The 17,129-nt window shown below is 41.3% G+C and overlaps 1 protein-coding gene across 2 annotated transcripts in view; it reads left to right on the top strand.

Moving 5' to 3' along the window:
- The window catches only part of PTBP3 (polypyrimidine tract binding protein 3), a 59,218-nt gene that overhangs the window by 20,372 nt on the left and 21,717 nt on the right, over positions 1–17,129 (top strand). For both annotated transcript variants that reach the window (XM_066614108.1, XM_066614110.1), the window contains exons 2-4: positions 9,138–9,213; positions 14,107–14,276; positions 15,825–15,971. In XM_066614108.1, coding sequence (XP_066470205.1) covers positions 9,189–9,213; positions 14,107–14,276; positions 15,825–15,971 — 342 coding nt within the window. In that variant the 5' untranslated portion in view covers positions 9,138–9,188. The remainder of the gene's footprint in view (positions 1–9,137; positions 9,214–14,106; positions 14,277–15,824; positions 15,972–17,129) is intronic.

Genomic DNA, 17,129 nt, shown 5'->3' with positions numbered 1-17,129 from the left:
AAAATAGTGTGTGTATGTATGTATAGATGTATACATACTATGTATATATACTGTGTTTTTAATAAATTAGTGACTGTACAGTTCCTAGGTAACAATTACTGGGAAGTTATTTTTCAGGATCTCGCCTTGGGTAAAATCAGACAAAATTATAGTCAGACACCTCCCTAAGTTAAACCCCCGACTTATCCGAGGGTCATAGCAAATTCCATGATTTTGGGCTCAAAATCTGCCCTTGTCTTATCTGTGAGATCGACTTATAGGCGAGTGACTACGGTGCATAAATGTTGGAACTGTCATTCTGTCAAAGTCACAGGCAAACAAAACACTTCTGGGCAGGTTTGGGGAAGAAGGCCATACCTGTAGATTATCTCAGTTCCAATGTATAAGCCAACTGATTAGCATGAGTAATTCATATGTCTACTTATGAATTAGAAACTGTTTTTAAAAATAGGTGATTAAATAAAAAGGCACTATGAGACTCTTCACTGAAATGAACTGTTTTTGGGTAAAGCAACTGTAGCAAACACCCCAGGAGTAGTTCTGATTCTGCCTTAATGTGGAGATGAGTTTTAATAAAATTAATGAAGGATATTAGATATTGAATTGTTCTCCCTGCCTTTAGCCGCTTTGTTTCACAATTTTTAAGTAGAACGTGTATGCCTTTGGTGGAACTGTGGAATTGAATACATCTGTCTTAGATTGTTTGAGAGCATGCCTACAGCTTAAGGTTTTTAAAAATCTTATATGACTAGTACATCTGAAATCAGAAAGTGTTTGCCCTTGTTTAAAAGAAGGGGTTTCACAGCAGTCAGGCTATAGAGCGTTTGTTTTCCTTTAGTAATTAACAGGTGGAGCCTATTTATCTGTGGATTTTACATTCGCATATCTGAGTTAATGCAAGTCCCCCAACTCAACATGTTGAACCAGACTCAGTCCCACATGAGCCCTTCAAAGGTTACTAAATCTGGTCCCCTCTGTGGGGCTTTCTGAAGCCGACAGAGGCCTTGTGTGTCTGTGGGCTTCAGAATGGCTCCTAGAGCTGAAAAAATGTGACTTCTGGTTTTCTGAGGGAAGTTTATGCCTTTTAAGGCATTCTAAGGGAGGGGGCTTCCTCAGGCCTGTGAATTCCTTAAAAGGCATAAAAGCTATTACTTCCAGTTTCCCTCATGAAACCAGAAGTTGCTTATTTCGGCTCTAGGAGCCATTCCGAAGCTCACAGAGGCTGCAGAAAGATACACCTGGCCCCTTTGGGCTTCAGGAAACCCTCTGAAGGGACTAGTCCCCTTTGAAGGGCTTAAGGGGCCAAAAATTGTGGATTTGCTGATCTGTGATTTTCTGTATCGGGGGAGGGTGTCCGAGAATGTATCCACTGCAGATACTGAGGCCTCACCTGTATTAAGCAGTTATCTGTGTACCAGAGAATTCTTTTATGGATGAATAATTTGTGTATAGTTTGAGCCTAGAGTTCAAGTTGCCGTATGATATACAAGGGTCTGGAATGGCTAGTTGGTAGAATGGTCTTTGGGCCAGCAGAATCATTTACTACAGAATCTACAATCTATCCCATACTGAAGACTGGTGGATGCGCAAGAAAAGCATGCACCATTTTAGGAGAACATAGTAGGCTTCCCTTACTTAATCCCCAAGTCCCAAAGGCTAGCCGAAACAGATCTTTAAACACTTTCAGAGTTTTCTGAATGGACTTCTGAGATGAGTCTGCCTAAATGGATAGGTTCAGTCAAATAAGATTTTGATATCCAGTTACTATGGCATAATGGTAAATCTTGGTATTCCATTGCTTAAAAGCAAGAACAAGTTTGTTGCTGTCCTTGGAATTGAATTCGAAACTCACAGTTGATTCATTCTTTTTTTGTGTATGTGTGTAAATATTTTTGGCAGTCATTTATAAATTTACTCATACCCAAGTTGTGGTGTTAGTATTTAATTTTGTGAATTATCTGACTTTCTCTAGTATGAGATTGCAATTAAAATGTTAATGATTGTACAGAGCAAGTTGTCTTGCTCCTTAAACTAAATGTAATCCAAAACCCCATCAATTTGATTTGAGGTCTATAACATACTTTATGAAATCTTTGGCAGTGGGTAAGTATAGGTCCAATCTTGTTTTTTATATGTGGATTTGACTCAACGTGAATGGCCACTGCAAATGAGAAGGAATGTGCTGATGCCTGGAGAAAGGGAAAAAAAGCATCTCTTTAAAATTGCAGTTTTTAAAAAACTTGTTTTTCTTAATGTTGTAGAGAGACAGTCATGCAAGCGATCATTCCATTCAACTGAGCCAGGCAAAGGCAAGCCATTCCTAATTGCAGACTGCCTCTCTACAACAATAAGAAACGCTGTTTTTAAACCACCATTGTGAAGGGATGCACTTTTTAATTTTTTAAAAAATTGCTTTTATTTAACACATTTTATGGTATCAGCAGGGAGTTCCAGAGTCAAACCCCTGTGACTGTCAAGACACAACCTTATTAGGGGCAATGGATGGGCAAGAAACCTGAAGTGGGTCTTTAAATCTATTTTTCCACTGTTTTTTATCCACATATTTTTTTTTATCCACTAGGAGTTCTGGAACAGAACCCTAGTGGATAATGAGACACAACCTGTATGTTGATGCTAATATGTGACTCAACAATGACCACTCTGGGCCTTTCCTTGGTACTGTCATTCTATTGAGGCTGAATTTTGAAGATTACTCCCATCTGCAACAAGTTGAGACTGGATTCTTACTTTCAAGACTGTCCTTGAATGATGTCCCAGCTGTGTGTACTATCAGTCCACCTGGAGCATATTGTCAGAACAAGTGTGTTCTCTGTACCTTCTGAGCTAGATGGATTCACTACACTGTGAAACTGTCCATTCACTATCTCCTAATTTATTCCATATTAGCTTCTCAGCAAAGAATGTTTTGTTTATTCCTCTGTAACATAAAATGTGACAACATACACTTTACTGCATTATACAAAACCAGAGCTCTTAAAATATTAAGGAGGTAAGAGCAGAGATTATGTAAGATCGGTTCTGTAGTAAGTGTAATGTGTCAAACCAAATATCACTTGAGCATCTCACCTTTATGCACGTTTACTCGGTAAAAATGAGAGCAGCACAGATTGACAGATAGTGTGTTAAGTCTTTTTTGTTATACAACTTTGGTATCCTCGGTAGCCAGAACATAGTCATCATTGCTACTTTGAGTAGTTACAACAGAAGAATTTGCACACTTAGTGACATGAATCCTTTTGCTGATTTTCTTCATGACATGCAGAGTTAAACAGGATTATATGGTGCTTTCACACCTGTATTGGTGTGCACCGTTTTGGTTTGCAGGGCCTAAAACTTTTACCTTTCTGCCTGTTTTCTGGAAAGGGGCATGTGTATGTGTGCACATGTGCCCTTTTTTGAACAGCAGACTAATATTTATGTTAATGTTCTCTTTCTTGCATGACTGATAGTCTTTCCTTCAGCGGTTCATCTAAACTGCCATGTGTTTCACTCATGTCTACCTGAGAATAGTATTGCTGAAATTACTTACTAGTTGTCACATAACTAGTTTTTTGAGCTGTTACATAACTAGTTGAAATTACTTACTAGTTGTTACATAACTAGTTTTTTGAGCAAATCTCCCTTTTTACTTGGTCACAAGTTAATGGGGGGTTTGTTATGGTAGATGCTAAGACTAACAACCCATTTTCCAGTGCTGATGCAGCTGTGCCAAGGTGGTGTGCTGCATTCTGTGGTGGTGGTGGGCAGTCATGGAGGCCTCAAGGTAAAGGAGTATTTGTTACTTGGGGCTACACTGCAACTGCATCAGTGCTGGAAAGTGGGTTAGGCTTGGACTGAAAGTCTTGCTTAGATCTAAAGATTCCATTGTGTGAGCACAAGGCATTTCTGCTTGCAAAGAATAGTGGTGGTGGTGTGGTGTAAGTTCATATTTCTGTAAAACTTTTCTCATGCAATTACATGAAGAAACCGATTCGGCAAATGACATACATTAGCTCACATATAGTCATTGTCTTGATACTTTCTTTTAAACCATCTTTGTATCTGTGAGATTCACAATCATTGTTCCCAGTATAGCAAATAACATTGGACAGCGCACAATTTGCCTCTGAAATGAAAATAGTGAATCTTTACTAATTTCAATGTGCTGAACACAAAATGACAATGCAATCTGTCGATTGGCTCTAGTTTAGAAGATATACAATATATTGTGTACATAGTGGGAAAGAAGTAGACTAGTTCTCAAACATGTAGCAGTGAAAGTGAAAGGCATTTATCAGTATACATCTATGGAACTATCTGTTATGGATCTCTCCCAAAACATAGCCAATTTTGCATTTTCATTGTCATATTCATGTTCAATACCTCAGTATATAAGAAATGACTAATCTTAGGGGCATGATGTTTGTAAAAATTCGTTGGCCAGTATAATTATAATGAAATGTGATTATTTAAAAACTGAATATTTTGCTTTGCTTCCCAAATTATCAAACACTTCAGACAAAAGTTCAGAGATAGATTTATTTTCAGGCAGCTTGGCATACTTTAAAGTTATTGCATAGAAAAGCTTTAAAAGCTTCTCAAGTCAGCTTCTTCAGTTAGAGTTTTGATGCCTCGTAGCCATGGGAAGGGATAAAGCATTATGGAACAAAGCAATTCTTGGCATTGGGGAAGGGAAACAATTGAGCTATAAAATGACACTTGTGGCTTAAGGCAGTTCTGCATTTGCTCACATCTCATTACACCATTTTGGCATAGCAAGACTGAACAAGATGTATGCTTACTGAATGGGGCTGTTTATGTGGGGTATACCTATGTAAAGATCTGGAGGAAAAAATGAGTGGAGGTGGTGTTCCAAAGCATCTTTTCCAATGGAAGCAATCTCTTATAAATTGTTTCGAACGATGGGCAAAATGACTAAAGCAAGATTTTTAAAATACTTAGGGCAAAATCCCACCCAACATTCCAGCACTGGTGTAACTGTGCCGGTGGGGCATGTGCTGCATCCTGCAGTTGGGGGGGGGGCAGTCACGGAGGCTTCCTCAAGGTAAGGCAATGTTTGTTTCCTTACCTCAAAGTTGCATTGCCCTTACCTGGGTGCTGGAAAATTGATTAGGAGTGTGCCCTTAGCTGATGTTTCCCATTTCCAAATCATCAAAAGAAGTGGCTTGAATTTTTGGCCCACTGGTCAATATTTTCTATACTGATTGGAGCTATTGTCTAGGGCAGAGGTTCCTATACTTTCTCAGTTCATGGAGCCCTTAGTGTGTCAGTAATTTTTTCTTGACCACTCCAGGCCAAAATAAATACTTAACCTGTTTCTAGCTGTTTCCCCTAAATTTATAATACTGCTGCAGCTTCTCACAGGGTGCCATTTCGCACAGTTTGGGAACTGCAGGCTAGGGTTTCACATGAGCTGTGCTGTGTTTCTTATTCAATGTCGTCATTTTTAAAATTGTATTTGCTGTTAAAGTGTTCAGATAGAACAGTGGTTCTCCAAACTGCTAGGTTGCGACTGTGGGAAAATGGAAGAAAGCTATTCCCACTTAAGGGGAGTGGTCAGGACATCAGCAGCTACCTGATTGTGCTGCTGGTGGGTAGGAAAGGGTTTTTTAAACTTTCCTGGGATTGCTATGGCTCTCTGGCATGTTTGGGGAGCCTGAGACCCCCTCTGCAGCCCTTCCCATGCCTCCAAAATACTGTAAAAAGCGTGCCCCCCAACTACTTAGCGTTTCTCAAAGGAAACCAGAAGTGGTGGCGTGTGGTTTTTTTTGCTTGTTACAGTGCTTTGGAGGCATGGGGCGGTTTGCGGAGGGGGTCTCAGGCTCTCTGAAACTTCCAGAGAGCTATAGTGACCTCCAGGTGAGCTGAAAATCCCCTTTGTCACCTGGCAGCAGTGTGATAGCAGTTATCATGTTGCTGCCCCCTCCCCTCTCCTGCAAGCATTTACTGGTTCTCAAACTCTCTCTCTCTCAAACTCTCTGAGAGTTTGAGAACTGCTGAATAGAGTATACTGCACTAAGAAGATGATCTAGTGAAAGCAGGTGTAGCACACCAGCATTCCAGAGATCCTGATAGGATGTTGGAGGAAGCAAAAGAAATTGTGAAATAGTAGAGATGCTTATTCCAACCTGTGGTGATGGCATCTTGCCTAGATGTCTTTAAGAGGGAATTGGACAAATTTCTGGAGGAAAAGTTCATCATGGGTTACAAGTCATGATAAGTATGTGCAAGCTCCTGGTTTTAGAGGTAGTAGTCTACCTCAGAGTGCCAGATGCAAGTTTTGTCTTGCTGTCTTTGTGCTCCCTGAAGCATTTGGTGGGGCACTGTGAAATACAGGAGGCTGGACTACATGGGCCTTGGCCTGATCCAGTGGAGCTCTTATGTTAACTTTTCTGAAATTCATAGATGAAATAATGTAAGTTAGTATTGGAAGCCACTAATCATTCAGAAACCAATTCTGATCAGAAAAACATGAGGTGGTATTTTTCAAGGCTATTCAGTGTTTCAACTGATTCATTTATTAACATGTGTGAGGATACATTGGGACGGTGTAGGGAGTCATTGTTGGGCAGCTGTCAAGTTACACCTTATTCATAGCCTTTGTGTGGTGATGGCAGAGCAACTTCCTCAGTATCCGCTCAGGTAGTTCATTGAGAGCCCTGGTACCTGAAGCCAGCTGTGATGATACATCAGTTCAGTGTATCAATCAAGTTTAAGACATTAGGATTTGTTGAGAGTCCATAGTGCTGTAAAGTTACTTTAGAGACAGATCCTGGTGGTTTTCCGTATTTTGAAGCAACTTTAAAAAGAATTGTTGCTCATGAGATATATTCTTATCCCCTGGCGGCTCAGATAAACAGATGTTTGTAGGCTTTTATATTGTTCATTCTGTTTCTGGATAATAGTGACATTATCTAGTATGCAGAGAAGAATGTTTGAGATAATACAGGTATTTTATATACTGCCTTTCTGGCTGTTGGATTGCTCCTTTGGCTTTATTCGAGGTGGTTTACATGGGCAGGCTTTCTCTAAAGCCCTAAGGGGTTTTTATAATAAATAAAAGTTCTGTCTTTGAGGTTCAGCTTTGAAGTACATGGAAGGTTCTGGTGTTCTTGAACTGGTGACGTTCAAGTGTTGTCTTCGGCTTAACAGCTCTACCCTCTAGATCAGTCCTTCGGCTTAACAGCTCTACCCTCTAGATCAGACCTTCTACCCTTTAATTAAAACTTCCTCTTGTTTACGGCAATATTGATGGGTTCTATTTTCAGTTGTAATGTGTTCTAGTTTTACAGCTGGCTAAAACGGTTAGTGTCTTTCCACATTTTGAATGCTTCATGTCTTTTGGAAGTGCTGGTGATAGAAGTACGTTTTCAATTTAAAAAAGAAGTTTGAGAAGTGCACCTTTTATCAACAAGTGTACAGCTGCATAGTTGTCCAGAACTGTTCCTTTGGATTAGGAGTAGAGGAATTCCAAGTTTTTGGAAGATTGGCGAGGAATTGAAGAAACTGTAGTAGACAGAAGATCATGTCACTGTATCTTGTTTGTTAGTAATAAACTCTGTTGCTCAGTTTATTGAATTTCCAGTACAAAGTCCCAAATTACTTGCCAGTGCCATTCTAGAGGTTTGTCCAGAAGTCAAAACAACCAGCTCAGTACTGTTGCAGTTGCACAGAATCACCACAACAATGATTGCACCTGTGCAAAAGTGGCGATGTGACCAGTAATTTGAATGTGCAAATTTCGGGTACCAAGTGTACATCTAAGGTACATTCCCGAACTTTTGCGGCTCGCGCCTCCCCTGATCCTTGTAGCCATTGGCCATGGCTCCCCATTACAACACCTCACCTCAGTTACCCCCAAAATGGGGATGAAGGTGTTATAATTATACACTAGAAACAAGGCTGCCAGCACACTGAGGCTGTAATCCTAACCACACTTACCTGAGAGTAAGCCCCACTGAACAAAATAGGACTTACTTCTGAGTAGACCTGGTTAGGCTTGTGCCCTGAGTTTGTTAGCAGCACACCTGGAGGGTTTTGGAAAGGGAGGGGGGAAATGATGAATTTGCAGGAGGGGAAGACTTTGTTTTGTGTGTATCTGCTAATTGCAAACTGAGACCTAGAGACTGTTTGGCTGGAATCCTAACCCCACTTTCCTGGGAGTAAGTTCCATTGAACACAATAGGACTTACTTCTGAGTAGACCTAGCTAGGATTGTGCCTTTTGTCTTACAATAGCAGCCAACAGAGTACCCCCCCCCCCCCAAGGAGGCAGGAGGAAAAAGGGGAATGGCTAAAAAGGAATGGGGATTTTTATTTTTAATCAATTTTTGGAGACAGAGCCATCAAGTGCGGCTTTTTTTTCTTTTTTGAAGGTGGAGGAAAAAGAAGGGTGAGGATCTTTGGTTAAGGTGACACAGACCCCAAACCTATGTAGGTCTACTCAGAAGTAAGCCCCATTTGAGTCAATGGGACTTACTCCCAGGAAAGTGTGGAAAGGATTGCAGCCACATACAGCAAGATTACAACTCACCCCAAAGTAGATGGGGGCTACTCACATACATACACCCAACATGCAGATGCCACCCCTGTTCCCCCCAGGCAAGACGGAGGGATGCAGGCTGGGGCATTTGGACACCCCGCCCCCCACTAGGAGCAGGCTGGCTCCTTCCTTCCCAAGCAGGCTTAACCAATCCCAGGATGCCCAGGGCAAGGGGTACACTGGGAAATGTAGTCCTTGGGGCGAGGTTGCACATGGAAAGAGCTCCATGATGAGATGCAGCATCTCTACCTGCCCAGCCAACCTTTTCTCCCACCTCCCCCCACCATGTTTCATGCTGCCCCACCCACCTCATTCACGGCTGCAGAAAAGCAGCAAGTCTTTATCTTTATTCTACTTCAGGGGAGAACAAACTTGTTTAACAGCCACGTAATGATAAACCTCAGTGGTGGTTTTCAAGCCATGATAAACATTTCTTTAAAATACAACTTTGTACTCTGACTAAAATTGCCAATTGAGCAGTCCATCTTGGTACCTGTCAAAAAAGTTGATACATTTTGTAGATATCAAAGTGAGCCACGTGTGTTAACATTTGACTATTTTGACTTATTTTTCAGCGTGGATCTGATGAGCTTCTTTCTTCTGGGATCACTTACGGACCTTTTACCATGAGCAATTCTACTCCTGCTACAGGTATGATTAAAAATGCCTTTTTTACCTGGCTTGCTGATGCCTATTTGCCTGGTCTCCTGCCAAAAGTATAATTTTCTGAGTTAGTTGCATTTGAGGATGCAATATGTTAATATAAGCATAGATAGACATAGAGACTGCCATTCCTACCCCTACCGCTTAATCTGATTTAGTCTGAACATCTCATACTGTAAGAAACATATGAAGAGAATGTTAAGATGGTCTGACAAAAGTATATAAAGCAAACGGTGGCCTGCAAAGATTTGCAGTGAATGGAAAGGCTGAAGACTAAGTGCTGTTCCCCCAATATGTGTCATTTTCACATGGTACCTTTTGCAGCCACTTTCTTAGCAATGACTTGGATAGCAACCCACTACTTTCTAAACAACCTGAGAACACCCCCAAGTGGCCTGGGTCCTATGTGCAAGCCACCTTGATTGTGTAGGTTCAAACCCATTTGCTTCTTCTACTGCCAATTCAATTTTCTGTGCTATGGAATTGGCAACAGCTGCGAAGTTTCCCTCACTAGGTTTGAGGATAAGCAGGTTAATGTCCTTCCAGCCTACATCCTGCCAAGGTAGTCTGATTAGCTTGAGCATGCTATGTAAGGAAATTGGTAGTGCATAAGAGTTGGTCCCTTTTGCATACTATTTTTAATATCATTAGATCAGTAAAATGGGCTGAAGCATTGTTGAACCTCTTTTACCCTTTTATCATTCCACTCTTGAAACTTCCCCTGGACCTTTAATCGTTCCGGCTACTCAATCTCTCTTGCCTTATTTACTGGCATCACTGAGTCTACGTTTTTTGCAGCCAAGTTTTGCAGAAAGCAATTAACTGCTGGGCCTTGGGGTTGCTTTTACAAAGTGGTTTATAAAGCTAGAAGCACACCCAAGCTGTTGTAGCCGCTTTAGCTGATATTGACTTAGCTGCCATTGCTTTCTAGAATGGCATGCAAGCCTTAAGAAAAACTTTGTGACCGTACTTAGACCCTACTTCAGCAGTTTTCAGGCTTCCTCAGGTGTGCTGCAGGACCAGAGCAGACAGCTATCTTTGTGGCCCAAGCCATGCCAGTTCCCGCATCTGCACTACCAGTCATGCTAACCTGCCAATTGTCAACTTCCTATGTGTAAAGAAATCCCAGCAACACCTGCCTGCTTAAAAGGGTTCAAGGTTTCAGAGGACTGTTTAGGAGGTTTCTCAGGGCAACTTTCCTGTTCAGAACCAGAGAAGGGAGCTCTTAAGAATCTGGAAGCCATCAATCAATTACCAAACACAGTATGGCCCAAGAATGGAAGTGTTGTGAAAACCACGTTTCCCATGCATTGATTTCACAATTTTCTTTGTGCATGGGAAAAACAACTTGGGGCACATCTATCATGCATATTGGTGGTACATTTGATTTGCCTTTCTCAGAGCAGCATGTTTCCATGCCCCTCCTTTCAAAACCCTGCAGTAGTAGTAGGTCCAAGGCTGAAATCTTTTAATTCCCATCTTTTAACAGTAGCGTCTTTTGTACCATCTCTAAGTTCTGTTCTTTATCACCAAAATGGGATTCTTCAGAGGGGATCCCTGTCCAGAAATTTCGTGGGACACTTTCATGTCTATAAAATCTATGTAGAAGATAGAATGGCCAGAGACATAGTTAATGGAGGCCTACAGAAACTCAACACATTCATAGCTTGTCCCTTGCAATTTGAGCAGTCAGAGAGGCTTGAGGTAGGTTGTGAGGTGAAATGGCTTCCCTCCCCAAAGTGCCAAAGTTTATTTTTAATTTTTTAAAAACAAAGTTTCCAAAAAGAACCTTTGTCCAAAGATGTTCCAGTCCAAACATTTACATAAATACCCATTTCAAAAATTCTGTGCACCCAAATGTGTTCTCTGTAGTGATTGGGGTGTTGGTTTATTGTGTGCATGTTCCAGCTCTGCTTGCTGCCCAGGATGAACAACCACTGTGGGACTAGCACGCAACCTTGTCTGGTAGCTATGGTAGTGAAGGACAATTTACAGAGAAAGGTGGTATATAAATGCTCTAAATCTAGAGCACAAATCTAATCTCTAAGTAACCTAATGTGCAGATCTTTGGGATGTGTAAAGTAATGTATATTGGGGTAAAAAAAATCTCCAATTTTGGGGGGAGGAGCCATAGGCTGAAAATGTTTGAGAACCATTGCATTAGCCTATATGTGAAATTTTGATTACTGAAAAGTAATGTGTATTTTTATGTTTTAATCATTTTGGGAGACAAAGCTTGGCTGATCAAGTGTGGCTTTTTTCTTTTTGGGGGGTGGAAGGAAGAAGAGAAAGAGGTGATGATTCTTGGCTAAGCTGGCACAGAGTGAGGCCACAACTCACCACCATAGTAGATAGTGGGGGGCATGCTCACATATACACCCTGACTGAAACACACAGATGCCACCCCTCTTCCCCCAGACTAGACAGAGGAATGAAGACTGTGGCATTTGGACCTTCCCCCCACCCTGTGACTAAGAACAAACTGTCAGCCCAATCCTATCCACACTCCCAGGAAAGTGTGGACTCTTGGGTTGTGAGAGCCCAATCCTATGCATGTCTACACAGAAGTAAGTCCCATTTCTGTCAATGGGTCATTTCTGTCATGCCAGGCTAATCTTGGGGTGGTGGTGGACAGCTTGATGAAAGTGTCAACCCAATGTGCAGCGGTGATTAAGAAGGCCAATTCTTTGCTAGGGATCATTAGAAAAGGTATTGAGAATAAAATGGATAATATTATAATACTGTTGTACAAATTGATGGTAAAGCCACACCAGTTCTGTATTGTGTCCAGCTCTGGTCACCACATCTCAAAAAAGACATAATGGAAATGGAAAAGGTGAAAAAGAGAGCCACTAAAATGATTACTGGGCTGACGCAGCTTCCTTATGAGGAAAAACTACAGCGTTTGGGGCTCTTCAGTCTGGAAAAAGGGCGCCTGAGGGGCGACATGATTGAATCATACAGAATTATGCATGGGAAGGATAGAGAGATGCTCTTTTCCCTCTCACATAACACCAGAACCAGGGGACATCCACTAAATTTGAGTGTTGGGAAAGTTAGAACAGACAAAAGAAAATATTTCTTTACCCAGCATGTAGTTAGTGTGTGGAACTCCTTGCCACAGGATGTGGTTATGGCAACTTGCCTAGATGCCTTTAAAAGGGGATTGGGCAAATTTCTGGAGGAAAAATCCATTACAGGTTACAAGTCATGATGTGTATGTGCAACCTCCTTATTTTAGAAATGGGTTATGTCAGAATGCCAGATGAAGGGGAGGACACCAGGATGCAGGTCTCTTGTTGTCTTGTGTGCTCCCTGGGGCATCTGGAGGGCCACTTTGAGATATAGGAAGCTGGACTAGATGGGTCTGTGGCCAGATCCCACACAGGCATGGGGAGAATGTGCGAACTCTACATAGTGGCCCTGGCTGAGAATTGATTTTTTTTCATCGATGTTATGATGAAACAATGTTTAACATCATCAGGTGAGGACATACTGTACATACATAAGGGGGATTGCTCAGCCCATCAGTGGTTTGACCTTCTAAAAGTTTCTTCCTCCCCCCCAGCTTTTGGAGGGTCAAGCTTAGCTAGGTGATCTTTCATGATGATGGATTGCTTTCTGTGAAGGCACACATCTGCTGAGTGCCCTCCACGGTGCCAACCATCAGGCAAACGACATGTAATCTCTGAGTAAGGGCCCCTAGCATGGAAGTGGAAGTTGTTGGAAGGACCAGTCATGGCTGGAATGCTGCCCTCTCCAACCATACATTTACCTCCTAGAGGTCCCTGTCATGAAGACAGTTTAAGTTCTCTGTGAGCTTCTTACTCATGTCCTTATTTGACTGTAGGAGCTCCCAGGAGAAAGCCAGCCTTTACCAGTTTGTTAAATGTCCCATCCTCTCCACCCTGTCATCTGAGGCTTACATTGTGTTACCTCTGCAAAGGAGAATACAGTTTGTTTAGCTCATTGTGTGGTCCCTGCCAGACAACTTTTCTTTGCCATGAGCAAAATGGATGTTCTGAGATCAAAGACAGAGGGCAGTTTTCTTGGATCCACAATTCAAATTTGGTCCAATTTTGTACTTTTCTTTCCTGCATACCATAAGTGAGGGGGTGGAGAAGACTACCTTTTTAAAGCTGTACTGTTGAGAGTAGAAACTGGTGAAGGGCTCCCTAAAAGGATGGTCTAGGACAGAAGTCTCCAAATCACAACCCTCTGCATTGTGAAAAAGCCAGCTGGGCGTGGTGCTTTCCATTCCAGGCTGCAACCACTTGTCTTCATGCCTTATCGCCCCACAGCCTCATGCCGGGCAGCTGCTGTCCCTGGAAAATCAGATTGTAGAGGCAGCTGGGGTGATGGGCATTGGAAGTGACTGCCTGGTGTGTGGCTGTGGGACAATTGGGCACGAAGAAAAGCTGCTGCAGGATCCAGGCCACAGTTTGGAGGGCCCCAGGATGCTATCTCATCTATGAAACTCATGGAAATCAAGATCCACTTGATTTTTGCAATAACATGTTGAAAAACCTACATGGAAAAATATGAACTCCTAAATTGGGAGGGTGATGGATGGCAGAAGATACTTGGATATTCTGTGGCACAAAACCCATGTGAGTTTTAGTTCCTGATGTGTGCATGTTCTGTGGAAAATGCTCATTATTATATGAATTTCTGCATGTGTGGTTTGGGTTTTTGACTGGCCTTAGGTCATGTAATTTGGAACTGAGCATATTTTCATAACACTAATCTAGAGGGAGTCTAATAAGGAAAAAGCTTGTCACTATTACTGACTGAAGGTACTAGAATGTTACAACTCAAATAGGAAATGCATTTTGGTGATTCACTATGCTTTCTTTGCTGAATTATTTCTTCATATTTTAGCTAATGGGAATGACAACAAGAAATTTAAAGGAGACAGATCTCCTTGCTCCCCTTCTCGAGTCCTTCATCTTCGTAAAATTCCAAATGATGTCACTGAAGCAGAAGTAATTTCTCTAGGACTACCTTTTGGCAAAGTAACCAATCTCTTGATGTTGAAGGGAAAAAGCCAGGTATGTACACTTTTGACAGTATCCAAAACACAACAAAACGTAGTTCATGTACTGTTTGTCTGGTACTCTTTGCGTATGAAACCTTTCCAAAAGTTTGCCACCAGTTTCTTAATGGTGTGGTCTATTTGTGGAAGACGTGAACACATCTGTATCAAGACCATTTCCCAGTGTCAGCACCCATAGTTGTCGTGGAAGTAGAATGCTGGCTTTTAATAAAGTTCATGTGGAAAGAAATGGAGTCAGATGTCAGCATAAAATATGAGAGAGATTGTTCCATGCACTATAACAGCGCAATGAAACATTTGAAAGTTTCTAGCAGTTCCACTTCGGTCCAAAAACTGGTCCAAAGTATTAGGAACATGTAATTTTCTGAGTTCACAATTCATCCACTGCTAAGTAGCCAATTGTTCTGCCAAGGTTTTCTTACCTTTGCAAGGTTGTTACCTATGATAAGTTATTCTTGCTACTTTGTCAGCTGTCACTAATAAAACATAATGAGCTTTTGGAGCAGGAACCTGTTTTTTCCACATTGTATAAAGAACAGTGTATGTGCGCTATAACATAAATTTTCATAAAAGTTACCATTTCCGTAAGCTAGAAACAGCCTTCATAATTTGGGGCAGTTTTTCAGGTAACTTGTTCCAGTGTTTGAACTTTATTTCCTAGCACAGTGGTTCTCAAACTGGTGGGTTGTGACTCACCAGCTTGTGTAAAGCTTCCCCAGTCCCTTTAAGGAACAGCGGAAGTGTCGGAGATAGTGACACCATCTCCAGTTGCATGGGGCTCCCTGCAACTCCTGCAGCCCTCTATAAGTAAAAATAGCGCCCTTTCACCCCTGTAAGCAACATGATCCTGGGAATTGGATCTCTGCCCTAGCCCCTCCTCTGCACAGACTTACTTAGGGAGTAAAACTCCCTAAGTTTGAGAACCACTGCCCTAGCCTATTATAAGAAGCTTGAATGGTGATTGTGTGTGAGTGATATACAAAAAGTTGTAACTTGGCTGCTGGCTGAAAGTAAAAAAAAAAAGAAAAAAGAAAAAAAAAGAATATCATTAGGGCTTTGAAAGATATTATATAGTAGTAAAGTAAAACATTTTTGTAAAATCACACATAATATACTTACAATTTAGGCACACACAATTCCTTAGTATTGTGCCACCAATTCTTTTTCTTAGTTTCCTGTGAAGACCTTGGCTGATTCCATTTGAACAAAGGGAGTGATTTACTACAGAGCTCCTCTTTCTGCTACAGCTGATGTGCAACATGTTCTATTCTGGTGGATCCCCCAACTCTCAGAAATTGATTTGGAGGAGCTGCAGAGAAAATGTGGAGAAAGTACCTTCAGTGAAAAGTTGGACTCCAATCCAGAATGTTTATAAAATGTTTAAAAAAATGGGGTCTTTTAAAGCAGATTTATTTCTTATTGAGAATTTATTTTTTTAATGGATGCTTTGAAGTGTGTTGTAATTGCATCAGCAAAGCTGGCGTAATTTTTTTTAGTGTATGTGGCTTTACAAATAAAACATAGCTCTTTGTGTTAACTGTAGGCTTTCCTAGAAATGGCTTCAGAAGAAGCTGCTGTTACTATGGTGAACTACTACACTCCTGTTACACCTCACCTCCGCAGTCAACCTGTTTATATTCAGTATTCTAATCATAGAGAACTTAAGACTGACAATCTACCCAATCAGGCTGTAAGTATACTACATTCATGACCATGTATAACACTTGTTAAAGTGTAAAATATTGCTGAGCTGTTTAAAACATCTTAATTTTCATGAAACTGCAGTTTGGTAACTTTAGGTAAACTAAGTGATTTGAACTTGGGCAGTGGTGGCAGAGCTTCAGCTATACTGTTCTTGCATGTGAAGTTGAAGGATGCTAATTTGCAAACAGGTGTCTCAGTGATCTTTCTCAGTTTTGAACACAAGTGCTTATACTATGCTTTGTACTACTGTAATATTTCATTAAAGAATCCAAGGTTTCTACCCCCCTTTTCCACTCCTCCTTTTGCTTCCCCTTAGCAAAAGATCATATTACCTTGCCATTTGTGTGTTAATGTGTCAGACCAAAATCCTGGAACTGTCTACTTAAATGCCTGTGTGCCTTCTTGCATAAAGGAATCCTGCTCTGTTTCTGTTCTGGATACACAGCGCTATACAGCTTCCCCCATTCGCTGCTCAGTTTCTTGACATGGAGACTTCTGAGGCCTCCAGTCTAAAAACATCACTTCCAAAATAGTGTTTTTAGGTCTTTGGGCTGCATGGGGAGGGCAGCATTTTGTGTCACTGAGGCCAGGATCACAGTTGCTGTATCCTTTCTGGTATAGTTTCAGTCAGATTCAATTTGCAAATATGTTATCTAGACACTTGAAAAGGAGCAGCTGGCCCAACATTAACTGGCCCAACAGCAATTTATCACCTTCCCCTCTTCCCCCCCCACATGTGCGTTTAGTTTCTCCAACTTGTTTCCACCACCTTAAAATCCCGGATGGCCAGAACTCAGAAAGGGGGCAAATGTCCTATCCTTATCCATGTTTCAGACTGTAATATAGTGATCTTTTCTATTTTACAGCATGGTGGGCTAATAGTCTTGTGTGGTCAATTTTATTTTTACTGGAATCCTTGAGGTTCACCTGTGTGTGTGCGTGTGTGTGTATTAAAAAGCAAGATATACATTGTTAAGGCATAACTAGTTGCATTCAGTGGTCATAAGTGCCAGCTTTTGCTTAAGAATGTACTTGTTGGTTCATTAAGGGGAGAGACATTTTTGAAAAAAATCATAAAACCAAAGCAAAGAGACCAGGAAACAGATGGCAAACATAAGATAAGATGTACAGGTGCACATTCTGT

This window comes from Tiliqua scincoides, chromosome 2 (assembly GCF_035046505.1).
Source record: "Tiliqua scincoides isolate rTilSci1 chromosome 2, rTilSci1.hap2, whole genome shotgun sequence".
Taxonomy (NCBI): Eukaryota; Metazoa; Chordata; class Lepidosauria; order Squamata; family Scincidae; genus Tiliqua; species Tiliqua scincoides.
The sequence above is the reverse complement of the archived record's forward strand: the minus strand, read 5'-3'. Positions and strand labels throughout refer to the sequence as shown.